At 48.4% G+C, this 16,276-nt stretch overlaps 1 protein-coding gene across 3 annotated transcripts in view; it reads left to right on the top strand.

The window, feature by feature from the left end:
• IGSF9B (immunoglobulin superfamily member 9B) overlaps positions 1-16,276 on the top strand; it is a 112,997-nt gene that overhangs the window by 42,066 nt on the left and 54,655 nt on the right. For all 3 annotated transcript variants that reach the window (XM_053270242.1, XM_053270243.1, XM_053270244.1), the window contains exons 4-6: positions 4,958-5,109; positions 8,805-8,922; positions 15,612-15,753. In XM_053270242.1, coding sequence (XP_053126217.1) covers positions 4,958-5,109; positions 8,805-8,922; positions 15,612-15,753 — 412 coding nt within the window. The remainder of the gene's footprint in view (positions 1-4,957; positions 5,110-8,804; positions 8,923-15,611; positions 15,754-16,276) is intronic.

Below are 16,276 nucleotides of genomic sequence, written 5' to 3'. Positions count from 1 at the left end.
CATTTTAAAAAAAATTAAATCCCCTCCCCCAAACTGGGCCTGAACTGGTTTGGACTCGATCCGGAATGGCCCTAGAGCTAGTTTGCACAAACCTGTTAATGTGGGAGCCTACAGGGAGTCTACTCTCTATGTGGGAGTCTACAGCTCCTATCAGGAGCTGAGAGATTCAAGCATTTATTTATTTATTGGATTTGAATTTGTATACTGCCCTTCCTAATTTGGCTCAGGGCTGTCCAAATCCATAACATCCACATTCTGAAAAGAAACATTTATATTTTGGGTGCATGGGAGCTTTTAAATGAGAGGGCAATTCATCTTGAAATACGGTTGTGCTGCTGGATTGGACCACACCCCTCTCCCTGAAAAATGCCACTGTCATCTCATTTTTCTAGATTTGAGGTGCTGCTGCATCTCCCCGGGCAGGCTTCTCAAAGTGCCTTCCCCGCAATGAAATTGCTGACCAGGGACTTAAAGGCATGCCTTTCTGTCCCTAGTGCTTCACCTGCCACTCACACCAGACCCATTCCCCATCGCCCAATCCTTTTTTCGGCCATTGGCTGACTCTTGTAGGTGGAGAAGATGAGTGACAGGAGTGACTTGTTCGCAAGCTGCATGACTGGGTGGGGGGTGGTCCAGAGGTGCTCAAATGGGGCAAAGCCCACCTGGAGAGCAGAGGGGAGAGTGAGCGGCCTCCTTCAAGGGCTCGCTGTGTGTCTAACTGAAGACGCTGCCTGGGAGATGGGAGGAGGAGGAGACCTTCAGGAGAATGAGCAACTTGGCCTCGTTAACATTTAATAAGAGCTTTGCACTCAGCTGAGCATCCTTCTAATGTGCATTTCTTGAAGTATTAGGCATGCTCACTGAGCCAGGCTCTGCTCAATCATTCCCAAGAACGACAGGGGGATGTGCTGCAAACATGGCCGGCCTTTTGGGTTGCTTTTGACCCTGTATCTCCCAGTCCCTGATACGGAGTCAGACTTTTGGTTCGATAATGTCTACACTGACTGGCAGCCACTCTCTGAGGTTTCAGGCAGGAGTCTTCCCCAATACGATCTGGGGAGGCCAGTGGCTCAAACTGGGACCTTCTGCATGCAAGCCGATGCTCTGCCACTGAGCTGCAGGACTTCCCCAGGCTCAAGACAACTGGGAGAGTTTAGGTTCAAGTTAGGGACATAGGAAGCTGCCATATACTGAGTCAGACCATTGTTCTATCTAGCTCAGTATTGTCTTCACAGACTGGCAGTGGCTTCTCCAAGGCTGCAGGCAGGATTCTCTCTCAGCCCTATCTTGGAGATGCTGCCAGGGAGGGAACGTGGAACCTTCTGCTCTTCCAAGAGCGGCTTCATCCCCTAAGGGGAATATCTTACAGTGCTCACACTTCTAGTCTCCCATTCATAGGCAACCAGGGCAGACCCTGCTTAGCTAAGGGGACAAGTCATGCTTGCGACCACAAGACCAGCAATCCTCTCTCGATGGACCAGTAGCCTGGCTTGGGAGAAGGCAGCTCCTTGCAAAAATCTGGTCTGTAAAGGAAATTGGGAATGGTAGGCTAAGCAATCTGATTGGGATGCCATCTTGTGCTGCTTAGATCTTTTGGGCTGAGTTCTGTGAACAGTATTCAGAGCTGTTGTGAGAGGAAAGCCTTTTTGCCCCTGAGCTGTGACCCCAAGACTTTGCTTTGCAGTGGTGTGTGTGAAAGGAATGAACTGCCCGGACCGTTTCGAGTGCAAGCAGAATTTTTGTCTTAACACTTCTGAGGCCATGACGTACAGTAGCTGGCAGCTCAAACAGTGCATCATTGTGGACTGGGGAAAGTGAAACCCACCAGTCTGGCTGCATTGTGGGAACGTAATGAATCGCGAGGAATAAACTAACTTGTGTCTGGTTCACTTGCCCCAGGATGGGGGCTGGGGAGGCTGGAATCCTGTAGCATCCTATTTAAGAACTAATGAGATTTCTAATAGTTGCCTGGAGCCCAAACGGAAGGCTGATTTTCATTCTATCTTTTTCTTTTTGCAAACTGATTAGAAAGGGCCTAATATTTTTGAGTACTTTAACACAAGAAGCTATATAATGCAAAGCCTTCAATGGCCAGAATGTTCAGTGACATTACAAATGCCTCTCATCGATGGCCAGGATACTCATTGGCATTACAAATATCTCTCCTTGGAGACTTTTTTTTACAGTATGGAAAAGCTATTGGCCTTTCATAAAAACAGTGTGGAAGTGGCTCAAACCATCTGTATGAAAACTCCCTGCATTTCAGAACATCTGCACGGGTATATACTGTACCTGCCTGTAATTCTGGTGACATATTGCTGTTAACATCTGTATATTATCTTTCTGCAGTGGTGTGTATGTGCTATTTGCACTGAGCATTCAAAGGCCTACATAGTTTGTCTGGGAGGCGGGCACAGATTCAAACAGCATTTCCTCCACCCTCGATATGTTGAATAAAAGTGCTGGGTCGGACAGTGCAGTCGGCGCCTTCACCCGCCTCCCACACCTGCCTCCTCCTGGCTAGGGTTTTGCTGACAGAGAACCTAAAATCAGGAGTGTGCCCATCTCCCAAAGCTGGGTAGGATGCTTATCTTCCCCAGTTTGCCGTTTTGAGAACAGCCCTATAACCTTGCATCTCTTTCAACAAGGATTGGCTCATTATACCAGGACTTAAGAGCAGCCCTGCTGGATCGGGCCCAAGGCCTATCTAGTCCAGCATCCTGGTTCACACAGTGGCCCACCAGATGCTTCTGAGGCGCCCACAGGCAAAAGGTGAGGGCATGCCCTCTCTCCTGCTGTTGCTCCCCTGCAACTGGCATTTAGGTATCTTGCCTCTGAGGCTGGAGGTGGCCTATAGCCACCAGACTAGAAGCCTCTGATAGACCTGTCCTCTATGAATTTGTCGAAGCCCCTTTTAAAGCCATCCAAGCTAGTGGCCATCATCACATCCCATGGCAGAGAATTCCATAGATTATGCACTGTGTGAAAAAGTACTTCCTTTTGTTGGTCCTGAATTTCCTGGCCATCAGTTTCATGGGATGACCCCTAGTTCTAGTGTTGTGAGAGAGGGAGAAAAATTTAGCTCTGTCCACTCTCTCCACTCCATGCATAATTTTATGCACCTCTATCATGTCTCCCCTTAGTTGCCTCCTTTCCAAACTAAAGAGACCCAGATGGTGTAGCCCTGCTCCAGGCCCCTGATCATCTTGGTAGCCCTCTTCTGCACTTTCCCAGTTCTACAATGTCCTTCTTAAGATATGGTGACCAAAACTGTACGCAGTACTCAAAATGTAGAAGGGTATTATAATATTAGCGTTTCTATTTCCATTCCCCTTCCTAAGGATCCCTAACATGGAATTGGCCTCTTTTCACAGCTGCTGTGCACTGAGTCGACACTTTTCAATTGTCCCTTTACATGTCATGCTGATCACTTTGGACTTTTAATAGCCTTATTACAGTCTTAATCCTTTAGGTCCAACATTGCAGCATGAGCAGAATCCCATTCCTAAAAGAGTGTAGTAGGATTCTTCTCCCAAGCATATTAGCCCAGTTTATTTTATTTTATTTTTAAGGAAAATTAATCCTATTTTAGGAAGGCAGGTACCAAGAAATCAGGCCTTTTCGGATCCGATTGAAATTGCTGCAGTGTCTTCCTAGAAAATTGGACTTAACAGCTACTTATGATTAGGCCTATAGTATAATTCTGCGAGTGTCTGTTTAATCAAAGGGAAATTGGTATCTGCACTGCGGCGCTTTTGTGTGTTTTGACAGACACCGGTTAACTTCTAATAGTGGTTCTGGGGAGGAGACTGGGGTGGGTGTGAAATGGGGAGACGAATTCTTGATGAGGTTCTTTGGATCCATAGTCAAAATATCCCAAACAATTGCTTTTGTTCCCCCTCTTTGGTCATGACGTCACCTTCCAAGGGATGCTTTGGAGTGCAATAGCTAAACTAGAATATAGCAACACATTTGATTTTGTTTGTCAAGGACTCGAATGCGACCAGGGTTTTCTCTATCACTACAGGTGCTGGATTGGCATAGCAATGATAGGAGGATTGTCTTGTTGCCAGCTACTGCCATCATGAATTGCCACTGTATTTGTCTTCTTTACATTTAAGGTTTACCTAGCACGGTTATGGACTGCACCCTTTGCTGTGTTTCTTTGCCTTTCAGCTCCACTGCTTAGATTCCCCCACCTCAATATGTGTGTGTGATTAAGGCTTATGCCATCTGTTAGTCCAGGGGCAGGCAACCTATGACACTTCCGCTGTTTAACTACAACTCCCATGATCCCCAGCCACAATTCATTGTGACTGGGGGATGATGGGAGTTGTGCTTCAACCATTGGAGTACCAAAGACTTCTTTCCGTGTTAGTCTTTAAGATGTCACAGATTCTTCTGCAAAAAAAAAATATTAATGTTGTCCTTTTTGAGCTAGTCAGAAAGCCCTTGGACCATTGAGCAAGAAGGGAACTCTTTTGGGAGAGATTGACCTTGACTGGATATGTAGTCTTGTGGTGAATAGCAGAGCACACCTACAGGGTCCAGGGTCAGGCTGTGCAGGACCCAGGACAGCTCCCAGTGGGGCTCCTTGGGAAGAAGAATGTTTCACCAGAGGTCTGAGCTCAGCTGAGCCCCTCAAGAGCAACACGGGCTCTTGCCCAAGTCCTGCCCCTTCGCTGAGAGCCTTCAGGTATTTGAAGGGACAGAAATCTGACATGGAACTATGCATCTAGGTGTTTCTAGGTGGCCTTCACCTGTACCCTCTTCTCTGCTGGAAATTTATTGGGGAAGGAGGGAGACTTGGTACTTAGTAAAATGCAAAGCTTCTGGTTTTCCCCAGGTAGTTTATGAGTCTTCTCCCTGGGCATCAAGGCAAGCATTGGACTGAGCTTATTTGTGTGTCTTTTGGCATCTTCCTCATCTCCATCTCTCGTATCTATCTCTTTTGCAGCTCCTCCCACCTTCACAGAAACTCCCCCCCAATACGTAGAGGCAAAAGAAGGTAGCAGTATCACCCTGACCTGCATGGCATTTGGGAACCCCAAACCGACTGTCACCTGGTTGAAAGAGGGGGACCTCTTAGGTGCCAACAACAAATATCAGGTAAGAGGATAACGTGTGGGAAGCACCCGTGCTTTGCATGCAAAGTGTCCTGGATTCGGGCTCCAGGGTCTTAGCGAAAGGGGCTTCGCAAAGGCTGGGCTGGGGTAGACCTAAGGCAGTGCTGCTGCTCGTCACAGCAAGTCACCACCATTGTACAGGCTTGCACTCACACATTTTTTGATGTCAGCTCAGTTCATTTTAGACCCCACTCAAGTTCAAGCTGGAAGGTCCCATTCTGAATGCAGGTGCGCGCACACTGCCTTGATACTGCCACCCAGAACAAATCTCATTCCGCACACAGATGAGTAAAGTTAGAGAACTTTGCTTGCGTCCATCTGTACTTCACCCATTTGGAGATGTCTAAGATGCAGTTGGCGATAGGCAGACTTCAGGCTCATAGGGTCTACTCTCCTAGACTCTTGAGGCCATTCCGCTGAAGTTGGGTGCAAAATAGCACCTCGGCGCAGTAGAGGTTCTTAGGATGGAGGTGCAGGGAGCCTCTGAGTCCATGCTTGGCCCTGGAACGTTGTTTTTGATGCCAGAACTGAGCTCGGTCCTTTCGCACAAGATTCCACACCTGGTCCCCCCCTCTCTCCAAGCTTTCTGCACTTCAGCAGTCTAATTTGAGGATCAGGGAGCCATTTCACTGTATCTGTTATCGAACTGGAAGTTGGTAACCCTTGTCAATCGACTGCCTATTGTCAGTAAGTCACAAACTACCTTCTGCTCACTTGTGCACGATATATGATGGGCTAATTCAGGGGTTCTCAAGCCTGGGTCCACAGATGTTGTAGGACTACGACTCCCATCATCCCCTGCCACTGTGTGGGTGTGGATGATGGGACTTGCATACCTGCCAACATGTCCCCATTTCCCCATTCACCTGAATGGGAAAATAGGGACACACTGGCAGGTATGGAAGTGTGGGCGACGGCAGCTGGGAACCCAAGCGCCAGAACCCCCGGGCGAATGGCTTCCCATCCAGAGAATGTTCGTCAATGTGCTGCCTCCGTCCAGAATGATTGGCGGATCAATTTCCAACAATGCTCTCAGCACCAAATGCCCTTTCAGGAGGGACAGTGCCGACTTTTAGAACCCCACACGCTCCGTCTGTCTTTAAGAAACACACTGGCATGTTGCATGGGCGGCTCCAGCAGCCACGTCACCCCAAGGGGGTGGCGCTCTGGTGTGCCTTCGGTCACCACTCTGCGACCTTGGCGGGGCCAGGGATTCCATCTGAATTGTAATTGGTAAATCAGGCATTGGAATCGGCACTGGCACTAATGAGAGTAATTAGGAGTCATTTGTTACAAAGCGAAATGGAAGGATGGCATGAAATGAGCATCATTATTGGCAGGGGAGGGAGGGGGGAGGGAAGGCGGGAGGGAGCATGGATCTTGCTCAGTCTTCTCTGCACTTACTGGCAGCGGTTCACCAGGGTTTCAGGCAGTGGTCTTCCCTAGCTTTTCCTGGAGATGCTGCCAGGGAGTGAACCGAGGACCTTCGGCGTGCAAAGCAGATGCTCTTCATTGAGATACAGTCCCGCCCCTGCTGCTCTCTTCTCTTTGGGCAGCTGTAAGCATCTCCCGCCTGTGCTCTGCCCACACATTGCTCATTCCCTATAATGGCTTGGATGCAGGGCACTTCAGAGAGTACCTTCTCTCTCATGAACCCCACCGCCTCTTAAGGTGTTCTGGGGAGGTCTGGTTAGGGCTGCTGCTGGCTCATTTGGTGGCGACTTGGGACTGGGCCTCCTCCGTGGCTGCCTCAGGGCTCTGGAAGATGCGCCCTGTCAAAATAAGAGCATCTCCATCTCCGTTGGCTTTTAGGAAGCAAAGATGTGCTGCTACAAGATGTGGTGGCAGCCAAGATCCTGGGTGGTTTTAAGAGGGGTTTGGATAACTTCATGGAGGAGAGGCTTATCAACGGCTGGAGGGCTATAGGCCAGCTTTAGCTTCAGTGGCAGGATGTAACCACAGGAGAGAGGGCATACCTTCATCTCCTGCTTGTGGGCTTGCCAGCAGCACCTAGTGGGCCACTGTGTGAAACAGGACGCTGGGCTAGATGGGCCTCCTTGGGCCTGATCCAGCAGGGCTGTTCTTATGTCCCAAGACCCTCAAGATACGCCTGTTCTCTCTGGCTTTCAACTGAAATTAATTTTTAAACTGTTTGATTTTACCCCATGAAATTGTTTTATCTTTTTTATTCTGTGGAACAGTTTTAATTGTTTTTACTCTGTTTTATATTTGTTGTTTTGAATTGTGAACATCGCCTAGAGATGCACATATCAGGCAGTATCTAAGAATGAATGAATGTTTTCAGATATGCTGAGCAGACGATGGGGTAATGGCTGAGGTCAAACTGCTGAGCTACTGGCTCAGTTGTCCTGCAGTGTCTGTGGGCCCGGTGACTATCGCTTGCCTGGCTTGGAGCAAAGAGGAGTGTGGGATAGATGTTTGTGACGCATCGTGAGGGGGAGTGGCTGGAGATATGTTTCTCCATGTGCCCCTGTTCTTTAGTGGTATATCTTTATGAGTTATATCCTAACTTTAGGATATAAGTTAGGAGATCTACCAGGCGTGCATCTTCTTACTTTCAGCATAGGAAGCTGCCATATACCGAGTCAGACTATTGGTCCATTGTCTACACAGTATTGTCTACACAGACTGGCAGTGGCTTCTCCAAGGATGCAGGTGGGAGTCTCTCTCAGCCCTACCTTGGAGAAGCCAGGGAGGGAACTTGAAGCCTTCTGCTCTTCCCAGAGCAGCTCCATCCCATGAGGGGAATATCTTCCAGTGCTCACACATCAAGTCTCCCATTCGAATGCAACTGGGGTGGACCCTGCTTAGCTAAGGGGACAAGTCATGCTTGCAAGTTGCTACCACATGACCAGCTCTCCTCCTACAAAGGTCCTTGGCTATTTGTAGGACCCCAGCCCTATGTTTCTTCTAATCTGGTCTTGCAGGAGTGATCATGAATTGTCCCTTTTCCTAGGCTAAGCAGGGTTTGCCTTGGTTTGCATTTGGATGGGTGACCACGTGTGAGCGCTGCCTGCTGTAAGACATTCCCTTAGGGGATGGGCCCATAACTCAGTGGTAGAGCATCTGCTTTGCATGCAGAAGGTCCTAGGTTCAATCCCCAGCATCTCCATCAGGAAGGGCTGGGAAAGATCCCTGAACCTGAAACCTTGGAGAGCCACTGCCAGTCTGTGTAGGCATTGGCAAAGCTGAGCTAGATGGACTAATGGTCTGACTTGCTATAAGGCAGCTTCCTATGTTCCTATGGAACATACAGGTGTGTCCCTAGGTAGGAGAGCTGGTCTTGTGGTAGCAAGCATGAATTGTCCCCTTTGCTAAGCAGGGTCTGTCCTGGTTGCACATGAATGGGAGACTAGAAATGTGAGCACTGTGAGATCTTCCCCTGTGGGGATGGGGCCACTCTGGGAAGAGCACCTGCCTGCTTGCATGTAGAAGGTTCCCAGTTCCCTCCCTGGCAGCATCTCCAAGACAGGGCTGAGAGAGACTCCTGCCTGCAGCCCTGGAGAAGCCGCTGCCAGTCTCTGTAGACAATACTGCGTGAGATGGACCGAGGGTCTGACTTGGTAGAAGGCAGCTTCCTATGTTCCTAGGAAACTGGGGGAGGGGTGTATGTGGCTGCAGTGATTTTGGGTGCTAAACTTCATTTTTGATCCTCAGGTTAGTGACGGGAGTCTGACTGTTGTATCGATCAGCCGGGATGACAGAGGTGCTTACACCTGCCGAGCTTACAGTATCCAGGGAGAGGCTGTGCACACCACCCGCCTGCTTGTCCAAGGTAATTTCTGGGATTTGATAGTCCTTGGATCTCCTGGAATTGCGTCGGGAGCAGAGGATGAGAGATACTGCCCAGTGGAGAATGGAGCATCTCCCAGGTGTTGCTGCCAGTGCTTGCTTCAGCACCACATGGGATGCTCACGTCCTACAGCTGAAGAAAAAGAATTAAATTTCTTTTAATTGACAGTATATGGTCTAAAGAAGTCGAAATCTGTTACTCTGTGAGGGTTGGAGACTGTTCTGAGTCTGCTAATTGTTGTGATCTTGCAGTTCTGTTTTATTCTATGCATGGTGGTTTTTGTTAGATTTTGACCCTTTTTAAGATTCCGTAGATGAATGGAAATGGTTTGATCAATCAATAAGTAAGGGAAGTGCAGATATTCTCACACCAACATGAAATGTCTTCTTCCTCTGAAGCATGATACTTCGCAAAAGGAGTGTATGGATTGGGATGTGGAGGGAATAGGCTTTATTCTCATGTTGAAATTTTGCACTTGTCAGAGTGTTGGTGGGTAATGCCAGAATTAAAGCCTGATTAAATACCCTCCCAATCACATTTAATCTAACTAGCCAACTGTCAATCAAGTCACCTCCCATAATTTTGTCACACGATGGTGTGACATCTGCATAGCCTCATCCTTGGTTCCATGTTTAGGTCATGTTGGAGTGTGATAGAATGTCAGGAAACTGACTTTTTTTTTTTGCGGGGCGTTGGTGGTGTTGGTTGTTTGGAGGAAGCTTGATTCTCAATAGCTGGGGTTAACAGTGGAAGAAAGCAGGTAATCCCACCCTCCGCCCAGAGCTGGCCTGACACTCCCCTCACCTCTACATTGCTTCTGCGAAGGAGCAGAATGGCAACCACCGCTAAAAGGGACTGGGAGGAGCACTGGTGAGTTTAGTTTCCTCCCCCTGAAAATGTGAAAGAGGAGGAATGGTTTTGCTCCCTTCTTCTCCCCTGAATACAGCCCCCCAACTTGGCTGGAAGTTCTCAGGAGATAACTTTTGTCCCAATGGTGTCTTCATCTCCATCAGGGCTGCACAACTTTCACCCTCCTGCAGATGTTGGACTCCAACTCGCATCATCCCTAACATTTCAGCGCTGGGACTGGCGGGGGTGGGTGGGTTGATGGGAGTTGTAGTCCTACAATAGTTGGGAGGATGAAGTTGTAGAGCCCTGATCTTCCTCCTTTTACTTTCTCCCATCTAAGTGAGTGAGTGCTGTTCATCTCCATGTGAAAAAGTACAGCATTGGTCTGGGGGACCGTGATGCAATGAGGGTAACATCTGCCCTTCGCCCCAGGCATTGTGTGACCCAGTAAGTAGTCTCTGCATCCCCCCGCCCTTCGATCCTAGTCAGTGTGTCTTTGCATTTCCCCACACATCCCCAAAGGTCTTTTCTCTCTCCCTTGACACAAACCGCTGCCGTTTTGGGATAAAGGGCATTTTAATACATGAGCCAGCTGGGGTGGTCGGTATCATCTGGGAGGACGAATGTGCTCCTTCTGATACATCCCTAGTGATGGGAAACAGGTGCTACCATTGCGAGACTTCCAACTTTCAGTGTGGTGTTACGTTTTGATTGTCCTGACCGTCAGGCCTTCAGTGGCCAAACCTGCAATGGTGTTTTAAAAGCCTTTCAAAGTTTTTAAAACACAAAGGCTACGGCAAAGTTTGATCAGCGTTGTCAGGGGGATGGAACTGGAAGTTGACAGGCATGTCCTCCAAAAAGTATTCCATGGAGAGAGGACAACTACTTGTTCGTTGTTACCCTGACCCTAACCCTTTGCTCTGTGCAAAAATCACTGCATTTTTACCCTAGTTGTTTGGGGGTAGAGATAAAGAAGGAGTGATAACACCTTACAAGCTGTAAGTCCAACAATGCTATTCCCTCTTTTCCATCTCGGGGGTGGGGTGCGGGGCAGCCATTGCCGAAAATCACTGTGAACATTCATCCCCTGAGATGGTCCCAATTGGAATATTTGTGGACCTGGATCATGGACTATTTGCTAGAAGGCTGCATCCTCCATCCTGTCTCTCCATGGTCTTCACTTCACTCCCCCCTGCCAGACACGCCAAAGCTAATGGCATGGATCTATTGAAGGTCACCCCGAGCAAATTACCATATGACTTCCAGACAGGGAGATGGGCCTCTTTCCAACCTTCCTTGGGCGAAAAAAATGGCCATCAATAAATAAACAAGAGAATTAAGCCCAAGTCCCAGACATTTAAATAACTCTGAAGGCTGCCAACTCAGCGGAACTGCCCATGGAATGCACAATGAAGAGGGGCCTGATGCACTGTGCTGGGAACAAAGGTTTCGCAGAAGGCAGGCCGAGCCGAAACTGGGACGGTCCTGGCCTTGCTCGGCCTTGAGGGGAGACAGCTCCTATTGATTGGCTGTGTCTGCATTTCTAGGAGAGAGCTTCCCCTTCCCTCCCTCCTTTCCGGTTTGTTTTGCAGGCATGCTCGGAGCGGGATTCATGCATCGATCTTTATAATTCCACCCCCCATTAGCCTTAAGGGTCGGGCAGCTTGGGGTTAGAATTTGCAGTTTCCCACTGTAAAAACGGGAAAGCAGAAAGAACGAGCAAACGTTCCTGAGGGTCTGCAGAAGCCTTCAAGGTAGCAAGGACTGCTTATTGCCGCAACCCAGAGAACGGCTAGAGCTTCTGATGGAGTTTGCACAGGATAGCGGGTGACATTGACTCATGGCAGTAATCAGTCCTTGGATCCAACGGGCGGGACCTTTGTCCTGCCCTTGCTGGGAGGGGTCCCCAGGCTGCTCTTGGTTCACTGATCAGTGAGTGGATGGGGCCAGACAGTCCTGTGCTGGACTGTCTGCTCTGACTGGCAGAAACTCTCTAAGGTCTTAGAGGACCGAGGTCTTTCCCAGCCCAGTCACACACATCCTTTGAACTGGAGATGCCAGGAATTGAACCTGGAGCATCTGCATGCAAATTGTGGCTCTCAGCTGAGCTGTGGGCCTCTCCAAAGTTTCTGTCAGTCAGTCTTTATTGATACAGCCACATAGCAGCCAATACTCAATCCAAGTCAGAGAAGAACAAAGGCATAATGCAATGAATACTGCATCCAATTCGAGCCCCTTTCATTGTGCGGGGGCTAATTATGCAGGGGCTAGCTGGATTTTGTGCGGGGGCTAGCCGGATTTTGCTAGCAGTCCTCCAAAGTGTGATCCTTCATTAAAGGTAAAGTGTGCCATTAAGTTGATTTCGACTCCTGGCACCCACAGAGTCCTGTGGTTTTCTTTGGTAGAATACAGGAGGGGTTTACCATTGCCTCCTCCCGTGCAGTATGATATTTCAGCATCATCCTATATCGCTGCTGCCCGATATAGTACCAGCAGGGATTCGAACTGGCAACCTTCTGCTTGTTAGTCAAGCATTTCCCTGCTGCGCCACTTAAGGTGACTGTTCCTTCATTAGGAAGGCAATATTTGAATTGGCAATAATACTTTGCGTCTGTATAATACTTTAGTGTACTCCGTATTCTGAATTATGCTGCTTAGGTCAGGGGTTCTCCTACTTGGTTCCCCAATTGTTGTTGTTGGACTTCAGCTCCCATAATCCCCAGCCACCGTGGCCTTACAGTGGGGGAAAGCGCACCCATTTGTAGTCTTCAGGTGGTCTTCTGGGAATTTGGGCTCCCTGACCATGTCTGAGAAAGGGAGGGAAGGCACAAATGCGGGAGCCAAGGAAAAGGAAAACCCTCACAGTGCACAGGTTATCAATTCATTCTCATGCAGAGAGCTATTTGCAACAGAGCTTCCTAGGAGTGTCTTCCTTCCACCGAGCCCCAATGAAAGTTGGAGCCCCAATGAAAGTTTCAATCAGCAGTGGCGGGCAGAATAAACTTGATAACCTTCACACCTTGGAGGTGTTCCTCATTCTCTTTCTTCAGAGCATTCCTCCTGCATCATTTCTCCCCATTAAAGTCACCTTCAATCAGGGGGAATTTGCAATCGGGGCAAATAGCAGCTTTTTTGGGGGGGGAGAAGGAATGTGATTTTTACCATATAGTGGTATGATGGGAAAGCACTGAGCATCCCATCACTCAGGAGTAGAACACCTGCTTTGCATGCAGAAGGTCCCAGGTTCAATCCCTGGCAGCATTTCCACGTAGAGCTGGGAAAGACTCCTGCCTGAAACCGTGGAGAGTTGCTACCAGTCAGAGTAGACAATACTGAACTAGGTGGGTCAATGGTCTGACTCAGTATAAGACAGCTTCCTGTGTTCCACTATGGAGTTTGAACAGTAATGTTCTAGCATACTCTTATTTAATTTGGCTCTTAGATTGGGTCCTGCTCTTATCTACATAATATCACCCTGATTTCTGTCTCCTGGTGACATGAGAATGTAATGGGATATTAGAAATGACTTGCATATGGGGAGTAATGCTACCCCGCCTCCCAAGAACTTCAAGGCTTTTTCAGGCATGTGGAATATGCATGTAGTAGATGTTTCTCTCAACAGCAGTTAATGGCTCTCTGTGTCCCATTACGACTTTTTTAAAAAAAATCTATTTAATTGGAACACCCTTGTGGATAGGCCTGTCATCCTGATTAAACAGCCATCCCGAATTACAGGCAGGCTGTCATTGTGTTTGTTCATCTCCCCCCCCCCCCCAAGCTTGGAGAGATGTTTTTAAAAGAAAATACTGTATGGAGAGAAAATGGCTGTGCCTCCTGTTTAATGAAGCATTTCCTTGCCTTATCCTTCTATATTTTGGTGTTTTTTGGTGGGTTTTTTTGTAAAAAAAAAAAACAAAAACCATAAAAACCCATAAAAATCTTTTATTTGGTCAACTTCTGCCTCTGGAGCGGGAAGTGGAACATTTCTCACCTCCTGGGAGGTGAAATGTTGTCCAGTGATGATAATACTCAGCTCTTTGTATGGAACATTTACAATCTCATAGGGGTTTGCTGACATGGACTCACTTAATCTGTTCTAAGCATCCTTTGGCTGGCTGATGATGTTGGCTCTTGAGATACATCCACACACCGTTTATTTTAAGTCAAGTTGCCTGTGGTTTTTTTCTGATGGGTCTCTTGCAATTTTAAAAATTGTGCAACCAAAGGAAATTCCACAGATAAAACTTTCCCCATCTGTAGGCTGTGGAAATGTTGACTTGCTGAATTTCTTGCTGGTCCCATGGCTACTTAAATGTGTGTGTGTGTTAAATTCATGCACCACTCTTCCAAAGACTGCTCAGATAGGTGAACTAGTGAGACTTTTAATAAAAACTGTTAACAAAATTACACTGGAACTAGCAAATTAAAAATAGTTAATGGCATCTTACACACACACACACACAGGCAGTGATGACAAGATCAATAGAAAAGGCACAGGAGCCTTGCCAGGAAAAAGTGGGCAACTGTAATTTGTAGGAAAGGTTTGGGAGAGGCCTGTCTAACTTGTGAATTACTGAGCTAAACGCAGCTCATCAGACATGGAATAACAGCAGACGCTATCAAGCTCCTGGGGGGGCCACCCTTGTTGGATTGGTAGACTCAGTTAGGACTAATGAGTCATACAACATGTGCTAGGAAGCACATTGCAACTGTGAAGAATAAAGGACACAAAGCTTGGACCGGAACAAACGTACACAGCCATCTCAATAAAGGAAGCTGCCATCTACTGAGTCAGACCATTGGTCCATCCACAGTAGCTCAGTATTGTCTACACAGACTTCCTGGCATCTCCAAGATAGGACTGAGAGAGACTCCTGCTTGTAACCTTGGAGAAGCCGCTGCCAGTCTGTGTAGGCAATCCTGAGCTAGAGGGACCAAGGGTATGACTTGGTAGGAGGCAGCTTCCTATGCAGTATAATAGTAGTAAGCCTGTACGGAGCATTTGAGAAAGTTTAAAGTGCTGCACAGAACCTCTTGGGAATCTTCAGCAGCCAACAGAGTGCATAGGAACATAGGAAACTGCCATTTACTGAGTCAGACTATTGGTTTATCTAGCTCAGTATTGTCTACACAGACTGGCAGTGGCTTCTCCAAGGTTGCAGGCAGAAATCTCTCTCAGCCCTATCTTGGAGAAGCCAGGGAAGGAACTTGGAACCTAGATGCTCTTCCCAGAGCGGCTCCATCCCCTGCGGGGAATATCTTACAGTGCTCACACATCAAGTCTCCCATTCATATACAACCAGGGCAGACCCTGCTTAGCTATGGGGACAAGTCATGCTTGCTACCACAAGACCAGCTGTTAGTATCTAGACTGGGTGTTTGTCTTTTGAGACTGAGAGGTAACCATTTCCCTAAAGCACGTTCATGACACGGGAAGGATTTGAACCGGCCCCTTCCGGACTCCGCTCTCTCTGCCACGAAGCTGCATTGGCTTGTGTCAAAGGTCAGGGAGCATCACTAGAGTGGCTAGCTTCCAAGGAGCCCTATTTCAGGCCCCAAGTCCTAGCCGTTGGATTTGGGCCTGCCTGCCCTCTGGAGAGGGCTCATGAGACCGGCTGCATCCGATCCGGAGACCCAGGCCAAATGCCAAGCGCTTGTGTACGGGAGGCGGACGCTGCCTGCTTCTGTGCTAGCGGGTGGCTGGCTGCTCAGTCCGTCCTGTCCCCATGCTTCCTGCACCACTGGCTGCACGCTCCTGGCTCTGAGCTCATCTTCCCCTTCCCAGCGGCTGAACTAACTGTTTGCCTTCCGCTCTCCCACAGGGCCCCCTTTCATCGTTTCCCCTCCTGAGAACATCACAGTCAACATCTCCCAGGATGCAATGTTCACCTGCCAGGCCGAAGCATATCCAGGCAACCTGACCTACACGTGGTACTGGGAGGAGGAGAACGTCTACTTTAAGAAGTGAGTTCACGCCCAGGGCTTGGGCCCTTTGGCTCCCGTGCGGAGCCGTGAGGATATCGTGGGAAAGGGCTGGGGGTTGAATGCGGTTCTGGCCTTTTGTTCCGCTGTCAGCCGTGCATTCTCACTTGGCGGCATTCCTGTTCGGAACGGGTGCTTAGGCATGATTGCCATCCCGCTGGCACCCCAAACTGAGTCTACCATTGCCAACACCGCCTCCCTCGCACTCCTTCCTACCCTGTGGCTAAAATCTTTTGACCGCCGAGTCCTGTAGCTCCTTAGACTAACAAATTGACTGTGGCGTCAGCGTTTACATGCCAGCCTGGAGGCTACTCCAGTAGATGCCTGAAGACATCATTAGAGCACATATCGGAAACTTGGCAAATGTTGAAGTTTTGCTGGTGGTCTTAAGCAGTTTAATGGGGGAAACATTTGACAATTCTGACATTTGTTAGTAAAACAGAGTACTTTGAGGATTCACCAATGCCAGCCTTGCTTCTGTCATTTACAAGGAAGACGCTGTTGC

This window comes from Hemicordylus capensis, chromosome 8, assembly GCF_027244095.1.
Source record: "Hemicordylus capensis ecotype Gifberg chromosome 8, rHemCap1.1.pri, whole genome shotgun sequence".
Taxonomy (NCBI): Eukaryota; Metazoa; Chordata; class Lepidosauria; order Squamata; family Cordylidae; genus Hemicordylus; species Hemicordylus capensis.
Note: the sequence above shows the minus strand (reverse complement) of the source record. Positions and strands in the feature narration are given on the sequence as shown.